The sequence below is a fragment of the Styela clava genome, chromosome 1 (assembly GCF_964204865.1).
Source record: "Styela clava chromosome 1, kaStyClav1.hap1.2, whole genome shotgun sequence".
Classification (NCBI taxonomy): domain Eukaryota; kingdom Metazoa; phylum Chordata; class Ascidiacea; order Stolidobranchia; family Styelidae; genus Styela; species Styela clava.
In genome coordinates this window covers 4,177,913-4,193,602 of record NC_135250.1, presented here as the reverse complement: position 1 = coordinate 4,193,602, position 15,690 = coordinate 4,177,913, and the positions used below count along the sequence as shown (strand labels likewise).

Genomic DNA, 15,690 nt, shown 5'->3' with positions numbered 1-15,690 from the left:
GGGCTGGGGTAACTTTGGTGGCGTATTCCTAACGCTTACTGGCTTAGCATGATGACCCACACCACCAGAAGAAGTAATGGACTCAATCAATCAATTTTATTTGGTCACTCTAATACTGTAATAGCTGGATAGAAACATAACACAAAACAACAACAAACGGACAAACAAAATACAGAGGACGGACATAACTTAATAAAAAAGTTAAAAACGTACCGTACCGGTACAAGTACATGCCCATCCACCGAAAACAGGCAAAACACGATATAAAATCAGGCAATACTTTTAAATTTAATTCAAAATGTGAGACGCGTACCGGTATACCGGGTACCGTATGTGTAACACACCAGTGCTTTTCCTACAAAACTAACCTAGTCACTTTTCAGCGTCCTGAAATTAGCTCATAGATCACTTTTTTTCCAAATTTAAATTCATTACGGTATTCTACTCCTCACTACATATAGATTATATAGACTGTGTGTACTCCTTGACGAGTTGCAGGCGTGAGTCGTGTGAGCAGGCGTGAGCGATGTGACACACGAGCTCACACTGTTCGATCACATGTGTGGGATTACAGTAGGCTACGGCAACTTTACGACCGGTACGAATTTTAGCGTGAATGTGTTTTTCTATTATCATTGAGTAAAGAAAAACCTGAATTAATCAAGGCGAACATGTATTATCACAAGCTTAGAGGGCATCTTATCATTGTTTTTGTCGTACTTGCCTATGTGCATCATTCAGCCTTTAGCGGTTCGGTGACAAGCGTGCTTTGCACGTCACATTTTCGGATTTTGTTTATTTGTGATGTATTTTGGGGAAATGAACGTATTAGTATTTATTTACGACTGTACCGGTACATGGCGAACCACGTCCTTTTAATGGTAGAAAGTGGGAATATCTGACTAATCAGTTTATTGCTGGGAAGCGTACACGGCAATATACCACTTTGTGATAAAGATGAGTCCTGACCAATACCGTTACATTGTCGGCATGAGGACTCGCACAAGTGTGGTGTATTGGCAAGCCTATTTCCACCCTACTTAGAAATATATGAATTACTTACTTTTCAGATAAGTCATACTACACTACAGATTTGTGCTCAGTACCATAAATGGCACTTTTGAATGTTGAATTTACCGACGCAACACTGCGATCTAGGTCTTTTGATGGCCTATTGAGATGTTGTGGATTGAAATGAACCTTTCAGCGAATCACAAACACAACAAAGTAAGCCCAACATTATGTATAAACATACCAGTTATGTAAGCATCACAAACTGCGTTGAAAAATCTGTTCAACTTCTTGTGTAGTCGTTTTTATTTGAAAAAATATTCGCGTGAATTACATCAGTTACCAATTTGAACGAAGCCGACATGCTTACATGTCCTTCTATTTTAGAACGCCATGGCTGTCAAAAAATTCTGGGACAATCATAGCCCATCCCGGGACACCAGACATCAATCGCGGTCATTCCGGGACGGTCGGTAGCCTGGCGCTCCCGAAGTATATGCATCAAGATGGCGCACAACCTGAACCCTAACCTGGCAGACAGACTTACCATGTTCAGGATGTGCGCCATCTTGGTGCATATACTTCTGGAGCTCCGGTAGCCCTACCTCCTCCGCCCCTCATATCAAAACTTTGAAAAGCTATTCTTTTTATTCAAACTGGTTCGATATTTATTTCTACAAAAATATAAATTTTACAAACATGCAACATGATGAAAAATAAATTATCGAGATTCATTCAACAGAACAGTCACGTTCGCTTCATTTACAAAGACCAGTGATGTCAAACATGATAAAACCAAAGTTGGCTTTAAATCCACAAATATTTTTTATTTTGCGCCATCTACTCAGCGCTAACACATTTACTGCAAGTAACTGAAATTTATTATTTTCCGCTCTTTCCTGCGATACCACGTAGATCAGACAAAACCATTCCTCTATTCTTGGATTCCAACATTTGCATATAATCCATGTACGAAGCTACATTGTAGCCATGAAATGGGTTTTCCTGAGAAAAAATATTTGTTGAAGTAATAAAGTAAAATAATTCACCTCTGGACAGAAAAAATGACAGGACGGCTGGATTACAAATTTGGTTAGATATATGAATTGCAAGTCAATGAATCACAATACTTCTTTAGCAGAAAAAAACAAAACCTATCAAACCTTAAGTGAGCCATCATTTAATATCAAAAAGTTATCTATATTTGTCACCCACCACCAAAGAGTCAATTTGAGTGGGGATGCTGAATGACAGCTTTGTGAAGCATGTATTAATCATAAAACGAGAATATCAGTCAGAGACCGAAGACTTATGATCGAAAGTTAGGGGATCCCCCAAAACAGCGCCCTTACTCCATAGTGACAACTTGTGTCCCATCACTAATTAATTGATAACTCGCTAATTATACGACATAATTCATCCAAAATCAATAGGCTTCTGGTCCGACATATGATGAATGCACACGCAAAATCTGGAGCAGATTCAATCTCGCTTTCGTGAGATATCGCGTGCATCTAACAGACAGACAGACAAACAGACAAATACCTATCAACATACTTACCGATTAAAATCGACAAGTAATAAAAACATCTACCTTCAAAAATACTTGTAAATCTTGCGTTAATCTGTGCTCAAGAATTTGTTCCTGCAAATGTTTGAAAATACTGATGCAGATGTAAACCTGGAAAGATGAGATGTAACATGAATTATGGTTGGGAAGAGTATCATGTTCCTAACGCAGCGTTTCACAACCTTTTTGGTCACGGACTATTTTCTCACCGGCGAAAACCTTTGCGGACTCGAGGTGCGTTTATTGCAACCTTACTCTTTGTGAAGAAGCAATAAAACCGAACACAACAAAATTTCAAACTCGGAAATTCGCCGCGATTACGCGTTCGTTGAAAGAGCCGATTTTTTAGTGTATAATTGGCTTTTCTGTCGCACAATGTTCAATTCATGACAACGACGAGAATTTATAATGTCTTTCTATATTATTAATCTAATTGTGTTCATGGTAACTCGCGGTTGCGTCGACAAGATGAAAGCTTTACTTCTTTATATTGCCCGATTATATTTAGTTTTGATACATATTTTTTGCGATCTTGCGATTTGTTATCGCCGTAAGAAAAATCCTACCATTGGCTATAAACTTTCAGAAAACACAACTTGATTTAGTACTTATGAAAAATATATGTAAAGTGTATTAGTATATAAATAAAAAATATATATTCATCGCCTTGCTTTAGTATTAATTTAATTGCGATCATTTAATCTGCGGTTGTGTTGACGAAATAAAAGCAGTACTTCTCAGAAAATTTCATGACAACCCGTGGGCACAAAAATGCGTGGTAAAGTGCCCGATTATATTTTGTTTCGATTCGTATTCTTGTGAATTGGACAAATCTGTGCTGTTCGTACAACACTTACGGCGCTTCAGTACTGTACCAATGTTGAGGCAGTAAATTAAAAAATCCTAAGGGTAAATGCCCTGGTACGTATACTACGGTAGTACCCGAAATTTTGCGATTTGCAATGTCTGAAAAAGCGTTTTTTATCGGCCGCGGACCATCATAAAACAAAACTTGTGGTGTTCTCCGTTTTATTTTGTATTGCCGCTTTTCAATTTAAAAAATTCGGGTTGCCATCATTGACACCCACCAAAAAAAAATTATTCCTCGTTGTTCGAACTTGCGAAAAAAACAACCACTTAGGTAAATATGGCTATGACGCGTGTGTCGACTTTATGTTTTCGTCGGAAATCCGCAAGTGAGTTGTGAAATCCAATCGTTTGATTAAGCGACGCGCACAAGTGCAGTTTTAAGTATTTTGTGGCGCCTGACGCTGCCCCAAGGCCAAAACCATGCCGGGATTTCCAAACCATGGCCGCTATGGCCGTAAACCCATGCCGACTGACTTTTTAGCTCCCACATACCAATGGCGAGATGCCGTTACCAAGGCAGAAAATTGTAAACCGAAGGCGGGTAAAATTTTGCTGCCGTAAGCACGGCATGTCAGATGTAATGGCATGGCTGCCCCTGATGATGATAAATATCAGATAAGTTGGCACATTTTTCTTATCGATACAGTTTTGATAGATTTGGGGTTAGGTTTTAGGTTTAAGTAGATATAATTCCGCATGATAAACTAAAATCTGGTACATGGCTTTGTGAATATACTGGTAATAGCGCATTAACCACGGCAAAAGCTGCCATCGGTTCGTTCGTGGCAGGAGCTCATATGAAGTGGTAAAAACTGCGCCTCCACACGCAAGTGACCCGTTATCATATTTTCGAATAGTAAATTGCTATTCTATTAGTTGAATATTCGAATATATGCCCAGCCCTACTCAGTAACCAGTAATTATTGACTCGGTTATTGTTATGTGAATAAACTTGCTTTTTATTTTTTATGTAAATTTCAACGTAAATCGTAACTTGGCTGATAGTTGAGTTCCGTAAAAACGTTTGCGGCCAGCAGTGAATTTCTGGCTCGTTGCGGACTCATCTGAGACCGCGGACTCGGCTTGGGAAACACTGTCCTAACGACTTATCCACCAAACCACGGGTTCTCAAACTTTTAGTGTTATGGAGCCCGTGAAAAGGTTGACTATTATTTAATTATGGAGCCCCACAAATAAGACACTTGACAAACATATTTTAATAAAGCAGTGTCGAATCGTGGCAACAATGCAGTAACTCAAATATGGCATTATCTATTGGAACTTCTAGATATAGATAATGTCTTTATTGCTTATATCGTTATTAGGACAGTTATACAATTAGCCAAGTCAGTATTTTAATAAGTAAACGAATAACCAGCGGAGCCCTTGGGTTCCTCTAATGGAGCCCCGGGGCTCCGTATGAGGCACTTTGAGAACCTATGCCTTAATGCAGTATAACAAAAAATATTTCGAAAAAAAATTGTGACATAAGATTTCCCTATGCATCTCATGGTGGAAGGAAAAACGATCTAATCAAAATGTTGGACCACAGCATCCTTCCCAATTACCAATTCAGATTGGGTAGCAGTAAATCATTCCATATGTATTTCACGAAAAAGAACCATTGGTCTACAGCAGAGGTGTGCAATACAGGTGGGCCAGATACAACTAACGGAGTGAAAACCGTGGGCAGCACCTTTATCTAACATAGGCTTTCTAGTAGTTTCTTTCTAGCAGGCACAAAAACTTTGGTTATTGATCTTATGATACGATTTGTTCGCTTCGCACAAGCTCAGGTATACGCTTTGCAATGCAAAGGAATTGAAAAAATTACTCGCACACACTAGATTAAACTAAATTAAAAACTCGTTTCGCAGGCCACACGCCATTCAAAATCGGCCACACGATTTCTTCTTGTGGGCCGCGTTACACACCCCTGGTGTGTACAGGTATAAAGTTGATTTAATATTGATCCAAGAAGCAAGTTCACTTTTTTATTACCTGATAATCAGTTCCCAATATAATAACAACAGCAATGTAATGATTAATCTGATTCCAATCCATGTAATTCCAGAAACATTGCTGTAACCAGTGCTGACATATTTGTGACGGAGTATAACCGCACATTCGAAATGTGGAGTGGACAAGTGGAAGTTCATTCTGAATTAGAACAAAAGAATTAATGAAGAAAATTGTTCTGGTTCTGCCATTATTATTTTACTCATGATAAACTTGGAATTGCAAGATAGGATTTACATAATTGGGGAGAGGAAAGCCACTAAGATGGCAAACCACAGCCTCACGTCCAGTTATTAGTTTGCCAGGTATTTGTTTCAGATGCATGGACGTGATGGTGGAAGAAGCCGTAACCGACCAGCGGTTATGTGAACCACCCTACGACGTCGAGAAGTCCAGCAATGCTCTCTCACGCCTCACCGCTAAGCTTTGCACAATGGTTTTCTGTGTGTAGAAACAGCTTAGCGGAAGGATCACAGATTGAAAAAGTTATGCATCCCAAGAGTCGAACTAGTAATCTCATTAGGTGCTAGGGTACAAGAAAACAAAAGTATATATTTATATAGCATAAAAGACAGTAAATTCCAAACTCTAAAATTTCAATTTTGCTTAAATTACATATTTGTACCTTGAGTGTCGCTGCTCGATAACCAGCTTTGGTTCCCTGCGACTTCCCTTCCCCAGTAAAACTTTCTAATTATCATTTTATCATAACTTGTATTTAATTGTTGTTGCTTTTACTGATTGGAAAAAATAAACTTGATTTAACTAGATCTGTTACCTGTAAAATTAATTCCACATGATGTCCTGTGTGTGAAAATAAAGGATGTATTCCACTTGATCGCATCTCTTTTGGCAAGTGAATCTAGAATATAAAAATGAAATTTTTAATGGCTGGTGCATCATGATAAGTGTTAAAAACACACTTGTGATTGTACTCCAACTACACTGCATGGTTTCAAAAGGTTTAAATCACATGGAGAAAAGTTATGTGCAAGAAGATTGCTGGACACCTTGCCACAGCAGGGTGATTGAATACGGCTACCTTCTCCAATCTTTAACCTAACACTGCTTGAATCTACTCTAATGAGAATAATATATTGATTAGCTTTTCCCAAAGCAACAAATGCACATAAAATAAGAGGCTTTTACTGCTAATATTCTTTATGCACGGAAGAAACTAATACAACCTAAACAGTACAACCATACAATGGATACAACTCCATGCATCTGGAGCATTTAACTGACTGACTAACCCCATACCCATCATGGACTGGTAACCATACGAGAGGCGGTGGTTCGCCTAATGATTAGACCGTCTTATCAGCTTTCTTCTTCCCGGGATAAATATGTAAATCATATCCTAAAACACTGGCCATGGCATTGAAGACTGATAATTTCCTTCTGCTCGCTTTGACATGTATCGTATTATTTCATTTTGCGCAGGACTATTCAAGCGATTAATGACCATCTTCCCATGAGCACAACACTGACAATTCCATAAGTATAGACTTACACTAGCATGTAGTCTTGCTGGCCACAAGAATCCTGAGCAGAGCAGGTCAGAAAATTTTTGTAGAAAATTCCACGTCTTGTCTTTGTTTCCTCCATTCATCAGGAATATGGTGCTGACAAACCAATCAAAACCATGGTATGGCCCTTGCAGAGTTTCTGATTCAAAATTGTAGAATTTGAGAAATGTTATATAGAGCCACAAAAGTGCATATCATACATATGGTATATATTTATATTAATTTCACTTCAGTGATATGCAATTTTTATCAAACAGCTATTTTTCATATTTTTGTTCAGCTGGAAAACACTATACAACATTGTACAATTCTTTATCAAGTCCATCCATCTGAAATGAATAACTGGTAAATTGTTCCCAAACTGAAAGGCCATGTAATATGTCTAGGCTGCTATATTGTCACATTGTCGTCTTATTTCCTTTTCTCTGCCCGAGATAAATACAGAAATACTATCAAATATATATATGTGCGCAATTTTTGTGTTCAACTTACATAGACAGGCCGGGGTTTGCCATAAGTAAGTCGTCTATTTCTTTCCTCTCCCCCAGGATAATACAATTCCATTCTATTATAATTTATACTCACTAATCTGCACATTATTGTTTTTTCCACCGCCAGACGCTTTCTCTTGTTGATCCTCAAGCATAGTTTGACAATGTCGAAGAACGTAATTCAAATTATTAGTCGTGGCCTCTGTGCTACTCTTCATTAAGTTGAGATGCTTACCATATCTTACCGCCATTTTGATTCCAGCAGTGGACACAGGACTTAGGGAATCTTTCAAAGGTGGATCTAGAATTAAAAACAGTATAATTTATTCGAAGTTGTCGTTATTTGTGGGATTTTTATAAGACGTATCGATATGCGTTTTACCCCAGTTAGCATCACCTGCCCAAATTGCTATACTGTATTGGGTACTCACGAAGTATGTGAAACAAGATGGCAGACACGGGAACGTAGATGTCTACCAGGTTAGGGTTAGGCTATAATTTTATTCCATTTTTCCTTATTTCAGTTCTATTACGAGGTCGGGGATTAGTCAAGTGACTCCCGTAGTATTTGTACCTAAAATTATGGCCTAACCCTAACCTGTTACACATACTACGTTACGGTATCCGCCATCTTGGTTCACATACTTCGAGAGTATCGAGAAAACATTCTCGATTTTTTGCGGTTTACAGAAACAAGATTTTTATTCATGAAATAATAAGCCAAACCTTTAATAGAAGGATTAGGAAACAATCTTTCCTCTGGCATTCTTTCTTGAGCAACAACTGCTTTATCTAATAAATCTGCAAGTATGCTGCCTTTCAATACACCTGGACCTGTGAAATAATTTTTCTCAATTCAGATTGTATCACAATTAACCAATATCAAAACGAGAATATCGGTCAGAGACCGAAGACTTATCGATCGAAAGTTAGGGGATCCCCCGAAACAGCGCTCTTACTCCATAGTGACACCTTGTGTCCCATCACTAATTAATAAATAACTCGCTAATTATACGACATAATTCGCCCAAAATCAATAGGCTTTTGGTCCGAGATATGATGAATGCACATGCAAAATCTGGAGCAGATTCAATCTCGCTTTCGTGAGAAATCGCGTGAATCTAACAGACATACAGACAGACAAATACCTATCAACATACTTACAGATTAAAATCGATAAGTAATAAATGAATAAAAATTAGAGTTGGCTTTTATTTGAGCTAAGGAACAGCTATAGTGAATAGTTACATTGAACTAATATATAGAAATTCCACATTGGCATCTGTGCTTGGTTTTTAGCACCCACTGATACCTAGCCCTTCCATACAACCCCGTTTAACCGGGACAGTCCCGAATTTAGCAAATTGTCCCACTGTCCCGGCCGGTCAACCTAAATGTCCCGGGTATACGATATGACAGTCATAAATATTTCATTTGTTTGATATGAATACAAAATTGTTTTTTTCTCTGAGCCGATTTGCCACTGATTTGCAACTCACTTCACTAGTTCAGATAGTGAGAGAAAAATTGTTGTCATAGTTATGATATGAACCATGCGTTAATTTAGAGTTCAGGTTGTGCACCATCTTGGTGCATAAACTTCGAGAGCACCGTTTTTTACACCTTGGATAGAATTATATTGAGTCACAGAACAAGATCTCATTGCTCATTATCTCGTAAATTTTTGAATTTCAGAGTGAAATAATTTTATTTCATAATACAAAAATACAAACCTGATATCATGGTTTTAACAAACATATCCCTGCATTGTTCCAGCCACCCACGATTCTTATCAGATGCTTTTGTTTTTGAGAGAAAACGGCTGACAACACTTTCTGAATAGAAAAAGTAAAAATATACATTATATTCTTTGTGAATTTGTACTGGGCACTATCTCTTTTATTTACTTTTATTACCAAGACCAAATTTTTTCAAAATTTCCTCAAACCTCTTAAAACTGGAATTATTTTGGAGAATTTGCTCAAATTAAATCCACAAACCAACGACTCAGAAATAAACAAGATTGATATCTGAGCAACGTTTTGGGTAAACCACCTAAGTGTCAATAGACGCTGAAACTACATGGTGGTTGATTGTATATATACCAGTAAATGAAGATAAAAGCAATAATTAAAGCATTTTATTTTTTAGTACAGTGATTCTCTAACTTTTTAAGCCGCTTTTTTAGAATTTGTGAAGTCTCGCGCCCCGCCTCAAAAATAACTAGCTAACAATAAGCTACAAATAACAGATAGTAATGCAAAAGTATGTTTTATTCAAAATAACAAAAAAACAAAGAAATGTAAATATCCAAAATAAGGTGGGCAAGATCACATTTGACAAATATTTTTATTTTCCATTATCTAACGCCCCCCCCCCGAAATATTCTCTACCCTTGTGGGGCGCGCACCAACATTTGAGAACCACTGTTCTAATGCAATGTTTTCAAAAATTTATTTGATTTCCAGCTTGGAATGAATGATTTGAAGAACTGCTAAGATTTTCACTCACACAAACCTTTTTTGACAGAAGATTTCCCACTCAATGTTGGTGTATATTCTTTAGGAAGAGGAAACTTATTAAACAAAGGCCACGGATACGCAAGTTGTTTTGATCCTTTGTGAATCATTGGTTCTAACGATCGAGGAGGTATCCGACGTTCCGAGGGTCCTCCGATCGCTTGAGTTCGTACAAGAATATGGTTACGATCAACCGATAGAGCGTCGATAATAATATTTCTGAAGAAAATTGAAAATATGTTATTACAAGAAAAATGAGAATCCAAAATCTTTTTATTTAAGAGAATTTGCTCAGAAAAAAGTCACGGTATTCAAACGGACGCAGCATGCATGCATGGATGGAAGGTACAGCTCCCTTTTTAAGTGTGCGATGTTTACAATAAAGGCAGTGGAATAATCATTATGAACTATTATCAAGCTAGGCCACCGTTCTCAATTTGCTACACAAAAATAATCCAGATTATAAATAACAAAAAATTGCAATCAATCTTACCCTTCATAAGTGCAATCATCTTTCTGCATTTGCAGTAACGTTTGTTGGATGTTGTACTGAGTTTCAAGTAATAACCAGGTATCAAGACTACATACCAATACATTCAACAACCTGAGTAAAAGTAAACTGTTTTTAAACGTGAAATATCCTGCGATGAGATTTCATGCGGCAAATTTTACGGGCACGTAAATAAACATGTTTATGATCATGTTCGCAAATTTAACAACCATCTAATAATAATACTTGAAATTACAGCAAATATATAAGCAGTTTGGATAGTAGATAAATAAAAATCAATAAAGTTTCATATATATAGATATACATAAAGGCATGGTTGCCATACCGTGCTTATTTCTAAGATTTGTGCTTATTTTCTAGTCCATGTCTTATAAAGTAACGATGTGCTTATTTCTAAGTAAAGTGCTTATTTTTGAGTCGCGTGCTTATTTGGTCTTAGAAACGTGGATGACCAGTACTTGTTTTGCGTACAAAAGCTTGCGTGGAAACGACGGACGAACTTTTTCTGTCAACGGTGGGGTTTGCGTTATTTCCAGGCAAACTGTGACACACACAATAGTTGCTGCTAGTTTTTAGGAATACTGTTTTTAGGCACAAGCTGCAATTTAGAGTAAGGGTAACCATGAGTTCTGTTTCGAACATGAAAAGAATTTTTTCTATTAACTACTGCTATTGCAACATCGACAAAGGTGGAAAACAGTAATCGGTGCCCACAATGGACCTTTCCCCGACCTTTGACCTGAGAAAAATTCTTCCTACCTGTGTCACCTAGTGTTGCATTAAATGTTATTTGTAAATATTTTGTATAATAAGACGACTTGAGTCCACAAGTTGTCGCAGTGTTCTCTCGCTACTAAATAATGTGTTTCATCAGCCACCCGTTCAGTTTTTTAATTTCTTGAAAAAATATGTGCGGCTCCCCAAGATTTGTAACACTTGGTTTTGGCCCGGGAGCGACAAAGGTTGCCGACCTTTTGTCTTAGAGATTGCGTGTGGCAGTGACTTCGTGTCTCCATAGCTTTTTGCAATTTTGGATCTGCGTACAACCATGTTCAAAGCGACTTCTAATGATAAAAAGTGGGAGACTCGTGTATGATATCATTCTTATTCTGCGTTTCTGCCGTTGTTGAGACCCCTCCCCTTGGAAAATAACATTTCGACGCCTGTGCTTATTTTTGGCTCTGGGTAGATGGCAACCCTGCGTATAGGGAAGGCAATCCTCTCTACATCTCATTACTCTTCAAAGTACAACCGGCACAGGGTAATCAGAGTTGTGACAGAAAGCATATTTTAAAAGCTTAGCACCATGAGCCAACTGTCAAAAGTAGATCAGAGGTTCCCGATGCCATATATCAAAATGACAAGCCTTGGTGATGTAAAAGAATAAAATAAGGATAAATCTTAGCATATAAACAGTCTATCATAACAGAATATACTGTTCATATGTTGAGACGTATCCCAGGTATAACAAAATTGTCACGAGTGACTGTGTCTAAAAATATCTATTATTTAGCCTTAGTCAAATTTACCTAATTAAGATAATAAAATAAGAATAAATATTGATCATAACAGAATATGTTAAATACACATATTCACATTGTGGACAACAACATGTCGCAATATTACAACATATTTAGCCTTACTTTCATTTAGTTGAGATAATAGGTTATAGAAGTGGTACCCAACCTTTAAGGGCTTGGGCCCACTTCCGGAAAGTTTGGGCACTCATAGCCCCCTGTTTATCATTCCAGTAATATTTATAGTTTTATTTTGATTGATAGATTCCAAATCCTATTATGTTCGAACAATCCATGCTCAAAAAGTGAAAACACCCTGTGAAATGACCTTATCAAGCAATGAAACTAAGAAGAACAGGATGTTTTCTTGTCAAGAGAAAAGTAAAATCAGTTTTACGCCTAGCATTGTGGCACCCCATCGACTAGTCTGTGGCCCTATTGGGGGCCATGTGCCGCCCGTTCGGAACCACTGGTTATAGAAAGATTTTTAGATGAAACTAACCTAAGTCCGAACACGTGAGATTGTTCATGGTTAAACAAAGAATGAACTTTTGCTTCTGAATTTATCATCACAAGTCGGTCAAACACTTTCTGTAACAATCAATGAATGTGTTTAAATATTTACTACGTAATGGCATTTGGGTAATCGCCTGCAAATTTTTTCGAATAGAAATCTCTTTACTTCTGAGTGAGTGCAAGCCTTTGCTTTGAATGCATTCTCCCCAACAACATATAGTAATTCATAAGGACAGTAAGATAATTGCTTGCCATAGGCTGAGCAGATATCATATTTTCTGTAAGACAAGCTGTAGGTGATGTGGTGGGCATGAGATTTGAACCTGCGGCTTTTAATAAGCGATGCCAACCTAGTAAAACCTAATGTTTTAACCACTTGGCCATCGACTATACTTAAATTTTGATTTTTTTAAATACTCACCAATACAGAATCTGGAACTTCTCTGAAACTATACGACGGTTTATTTGGTAAAGTCTGGTGATGAAATATGTGAAACACGGCATCATAAGAACTCAGAATATTCACAAGCCCAATGAAACACTAAAAATAGAAAAATATTGTTGAAATATGCTCAGTGAAAAATATTTTGCTCTAAAATATTGGAAAATTATACTGTCAAAAATGTTGCTTTTTAACTCAGATAGGCAAAAATTAGGGTACTCCCGTAGTGAGTTCGAGCACTGTCTGAGTTACCCAAGTGAATATATCTCCTGCCCATAAGTTTCAGTCTCTTTACACCAGGGGTCGGCAACCTTCGGCCCTGGATCCGGCCCGCGACGCTTCACTGAATTATAGCAACAAAACAGCTATTTTGATGATTATATTCTTTACATAACAGAATTTATTGCGAGACGCGTGTAGACTAAATTATATTATAATCCAACAGGGATAAAACTCACAATTACTCGTTTAATTAGCCTATATTTTAATTATAATTAGACAAATAACAACAAAACACAGAAAAGTTGATGCTAAGTGCAAATGGTTCCGAAAATATTCAAATGGAATTTTTTGAGATGCAATGCAATGTCACTGCTTGATTTTTATTATATAAAGTATCATCCGTTCTGTTTTCAACTTTCTAAAAATATGTGCGGCCCGCCAATAACTTGCAACCCTTATTTTGGCCCGCGAGCGACAAAAGGTTGCCGACCCCCGCTATACACAACTTGATGTAAAGTAGGCGAACAAGATTAGTTATCTCCATATTGGTACACATACTTCTGGAGCGCCCAAATCAGTACCTTGGTATGAAAACTGCCATTTTTCAACAGAGCCATGTTTTGTGTAAAGGTTCTAATCTATCTTCACAGTTTATAAATGAGACAATACCTTATGAACAGATTTATCAATCGGTGATATGGGGTGTGGTGGAGGTGCGGTCATTCTTATTTCATCCGAAGCACATTCAAGTCCAGCCCATAGTTCATGTACCAATGCCTTCTCAAACCCAGCAAGTTGGAGAGCTGGAACAGAATGGGAAAAATGTTTTTCAATAAACTCTATATCTGCATAGGATTTCCTAATAACAGACTCTAAGGATGGTTTAAACTAATGGTAAAATTCGGCTTCTCATTTGGTTACTAGGCTAGGCTGAGTATAGGAATAGCTGGCCAAGTAAATCTTTCATATCATGGATGGTAGAAAAGCAAAGCGAATATCTGAACCACACTGAAAGACAAACGGTCCAGTAACTTCCCCAAGCAAAATCATTGCCAACAAGAATATAACTTGTGTCAAACTATTGTAATCAATGGTTCGAATGCCCGGCATATATCTAGTGATTATTTAGCATAGCATGATGTGCAAACTGTCCGCAATATAGTTTTGAATGTCTATTCAAATCTTCATCGGGTCAAAGAATAGAAAATAAAAGTCACTATATATATGTACAACTATACAAGACCTATTCCTACAAACAAAATCAATCTAAAACCAGACCAGAGTGTCATAATCACAGGGGGCTAAACTATATAAAAATATATCTAAATATGAATTTTTCGTTATTTAAGCTAACTTACCGACAATTCCTGGAGCTGTTGCCGCAACTTGTGTCACCATTACACCATATCCAAATTTTTCACATTTGCTAACCTGAAAAATATACCAATCTAACCAAGAGAATTGCCCACACACTCATTCAGAAGATAAGTGGCCTAGAACTACTGGGACTGTACTGAATTTAATGCAACTGTATAGTTACCGTTTTTAGAAAATTAGCTTAAAGCAAGGCCACACTCGGAAAGAAAGAAGACTAATTCCTGAGCAAAGGTACGTTGACCAATGGAGTGCCAATAGCTACAGAATCAATATAGATTATGTTAAAAACCTGTAACTTCTTCCTATATCTTGTATACATGTATGAGACGCATTCATTGATTGCTCCAGTTTGTTGCAAAAGCAGGAGTCCCTGAAAAAGAAAATAGCACTATGTATACACACCACAAATGGTATCCTAAAATGGTTATTTGAGTAAATATGCAAACAAACCACAATAGAAAAATGCCAAGAGATGTTTATCCTTCAGTAATTTTTAATATAAAAAAAAATTCTGTATTGATGATTCCCTGCAATTGGTTTTTGGAAAATACTTTATAAAATATATCAATGGAGACTCTATATATTGAGGAGTTCCTGTGTGTTGCATCAAATATCTTTTGGCAGTATTATTCTTTTTAGTTCCAAGTCACCACAAATAGTAGCATACTTGCTATTGGTATATGCGATTGTCAAACTATCTCAGTGACTAACTACTTATCCTTCTACTATTTGGAGAACAGCAAAAATGTTGTTCGGTGCATGTACGGTATTTCCAAGAAATTATGTTCTGTTGAAGACAGGTAACTATCGAAGCTACTAAAACTGAATCCGAAAAGTTTACGTAGGATGTGTTGTGGTAGCCCTCATGTGGCTAGCCCTCTTTTGAATGCTCGGAGTGAAAATATGGGCTTGAGTTGAAACTACACTGTAAACTCAACCTAGAATCTCGGAATTTGGAAAATCGACTAAACAATTAGAATGCTAATCTCTATCACACAAGGTGCATACTGTGTTTCCCCGAAAATAAGACAGGATCTTACTCTAATTTTCTTTCGAAAAACACTGGGGCTTATTTTTGGTGCATGTCTTTTATTTT

General features: G+C 37.2%; 1 protein-coding gene across 1 annotated transcript in view; it reads right to left on the bottom strand.

Annotated features, from left to right (window-relative positions):
• Window positions 1-1,652: 1,652 nt before the first annotated feature.
• Window positions 1,653-15,690, bottom strand: part of LOC120325475 (protein broad-minded-like) — a 31,990-nt gene continuing 17,952 nt past the window's right edge. Inside the window, exons 15-29 of the mRNA XM_078116691.1 lie at window positions 14,884-14,964; window positions 14,576-14,648; window positions 13,887-14,020; window positions 12,975-13,094; window positions 12,540-12,628; window positions 10,503-10,613; window positions 10,008-10,228; window positions 9,224-9,325; window positions 8,217-8,324; window positions 7,585-7,791; window positions 6,984-7,138; window positions 6,249-6,332; window positions 5,453-5,611; window positions 2,606-2,692; window positions 1,653-2,016 (exon numbers count right to left, since the gene is read on the bottom strand). Of these exons, the coding sequence (XP_077972817.1) occupies window positions 1,894-2,016; window positions 2,606-2,692; window positions 5,453-5,611; window positions 6,249-6,332; window positions 6,984-7,138; window positions 7,585-7,791; window positions 8,217-8,324; window positions 9,224-9,325; window positions 10,008-10,228; window positions 10,503-10,613; window positions 12,540-12,628; window positions 12,975-13,094; window positions 13,887-14,020; window positions 14,576-14,648; window positions 14,884-14,964 (1,854 nt within the window). The 3' untranslated portion in view covers window positions 1,653-1,893. The remainder of the gene's footprint in view (window positions 2,017-2,605; window positions 2,693-5,452; window positions 5,612-6,248; window positions 6,333-6,983; window positions 7,139-7,584; window positions 7,792-8,216; window positions 8,325-9,223; window positions 9,326-10,007; window positions 10,229-10,502; window positions 10,614-12,539; window positions 12,629-12,974; window positions 13,095-13,886; window positions 14,021-14,575; window positions 14,649-14,883; window positions 14,965-15,690) is intronic.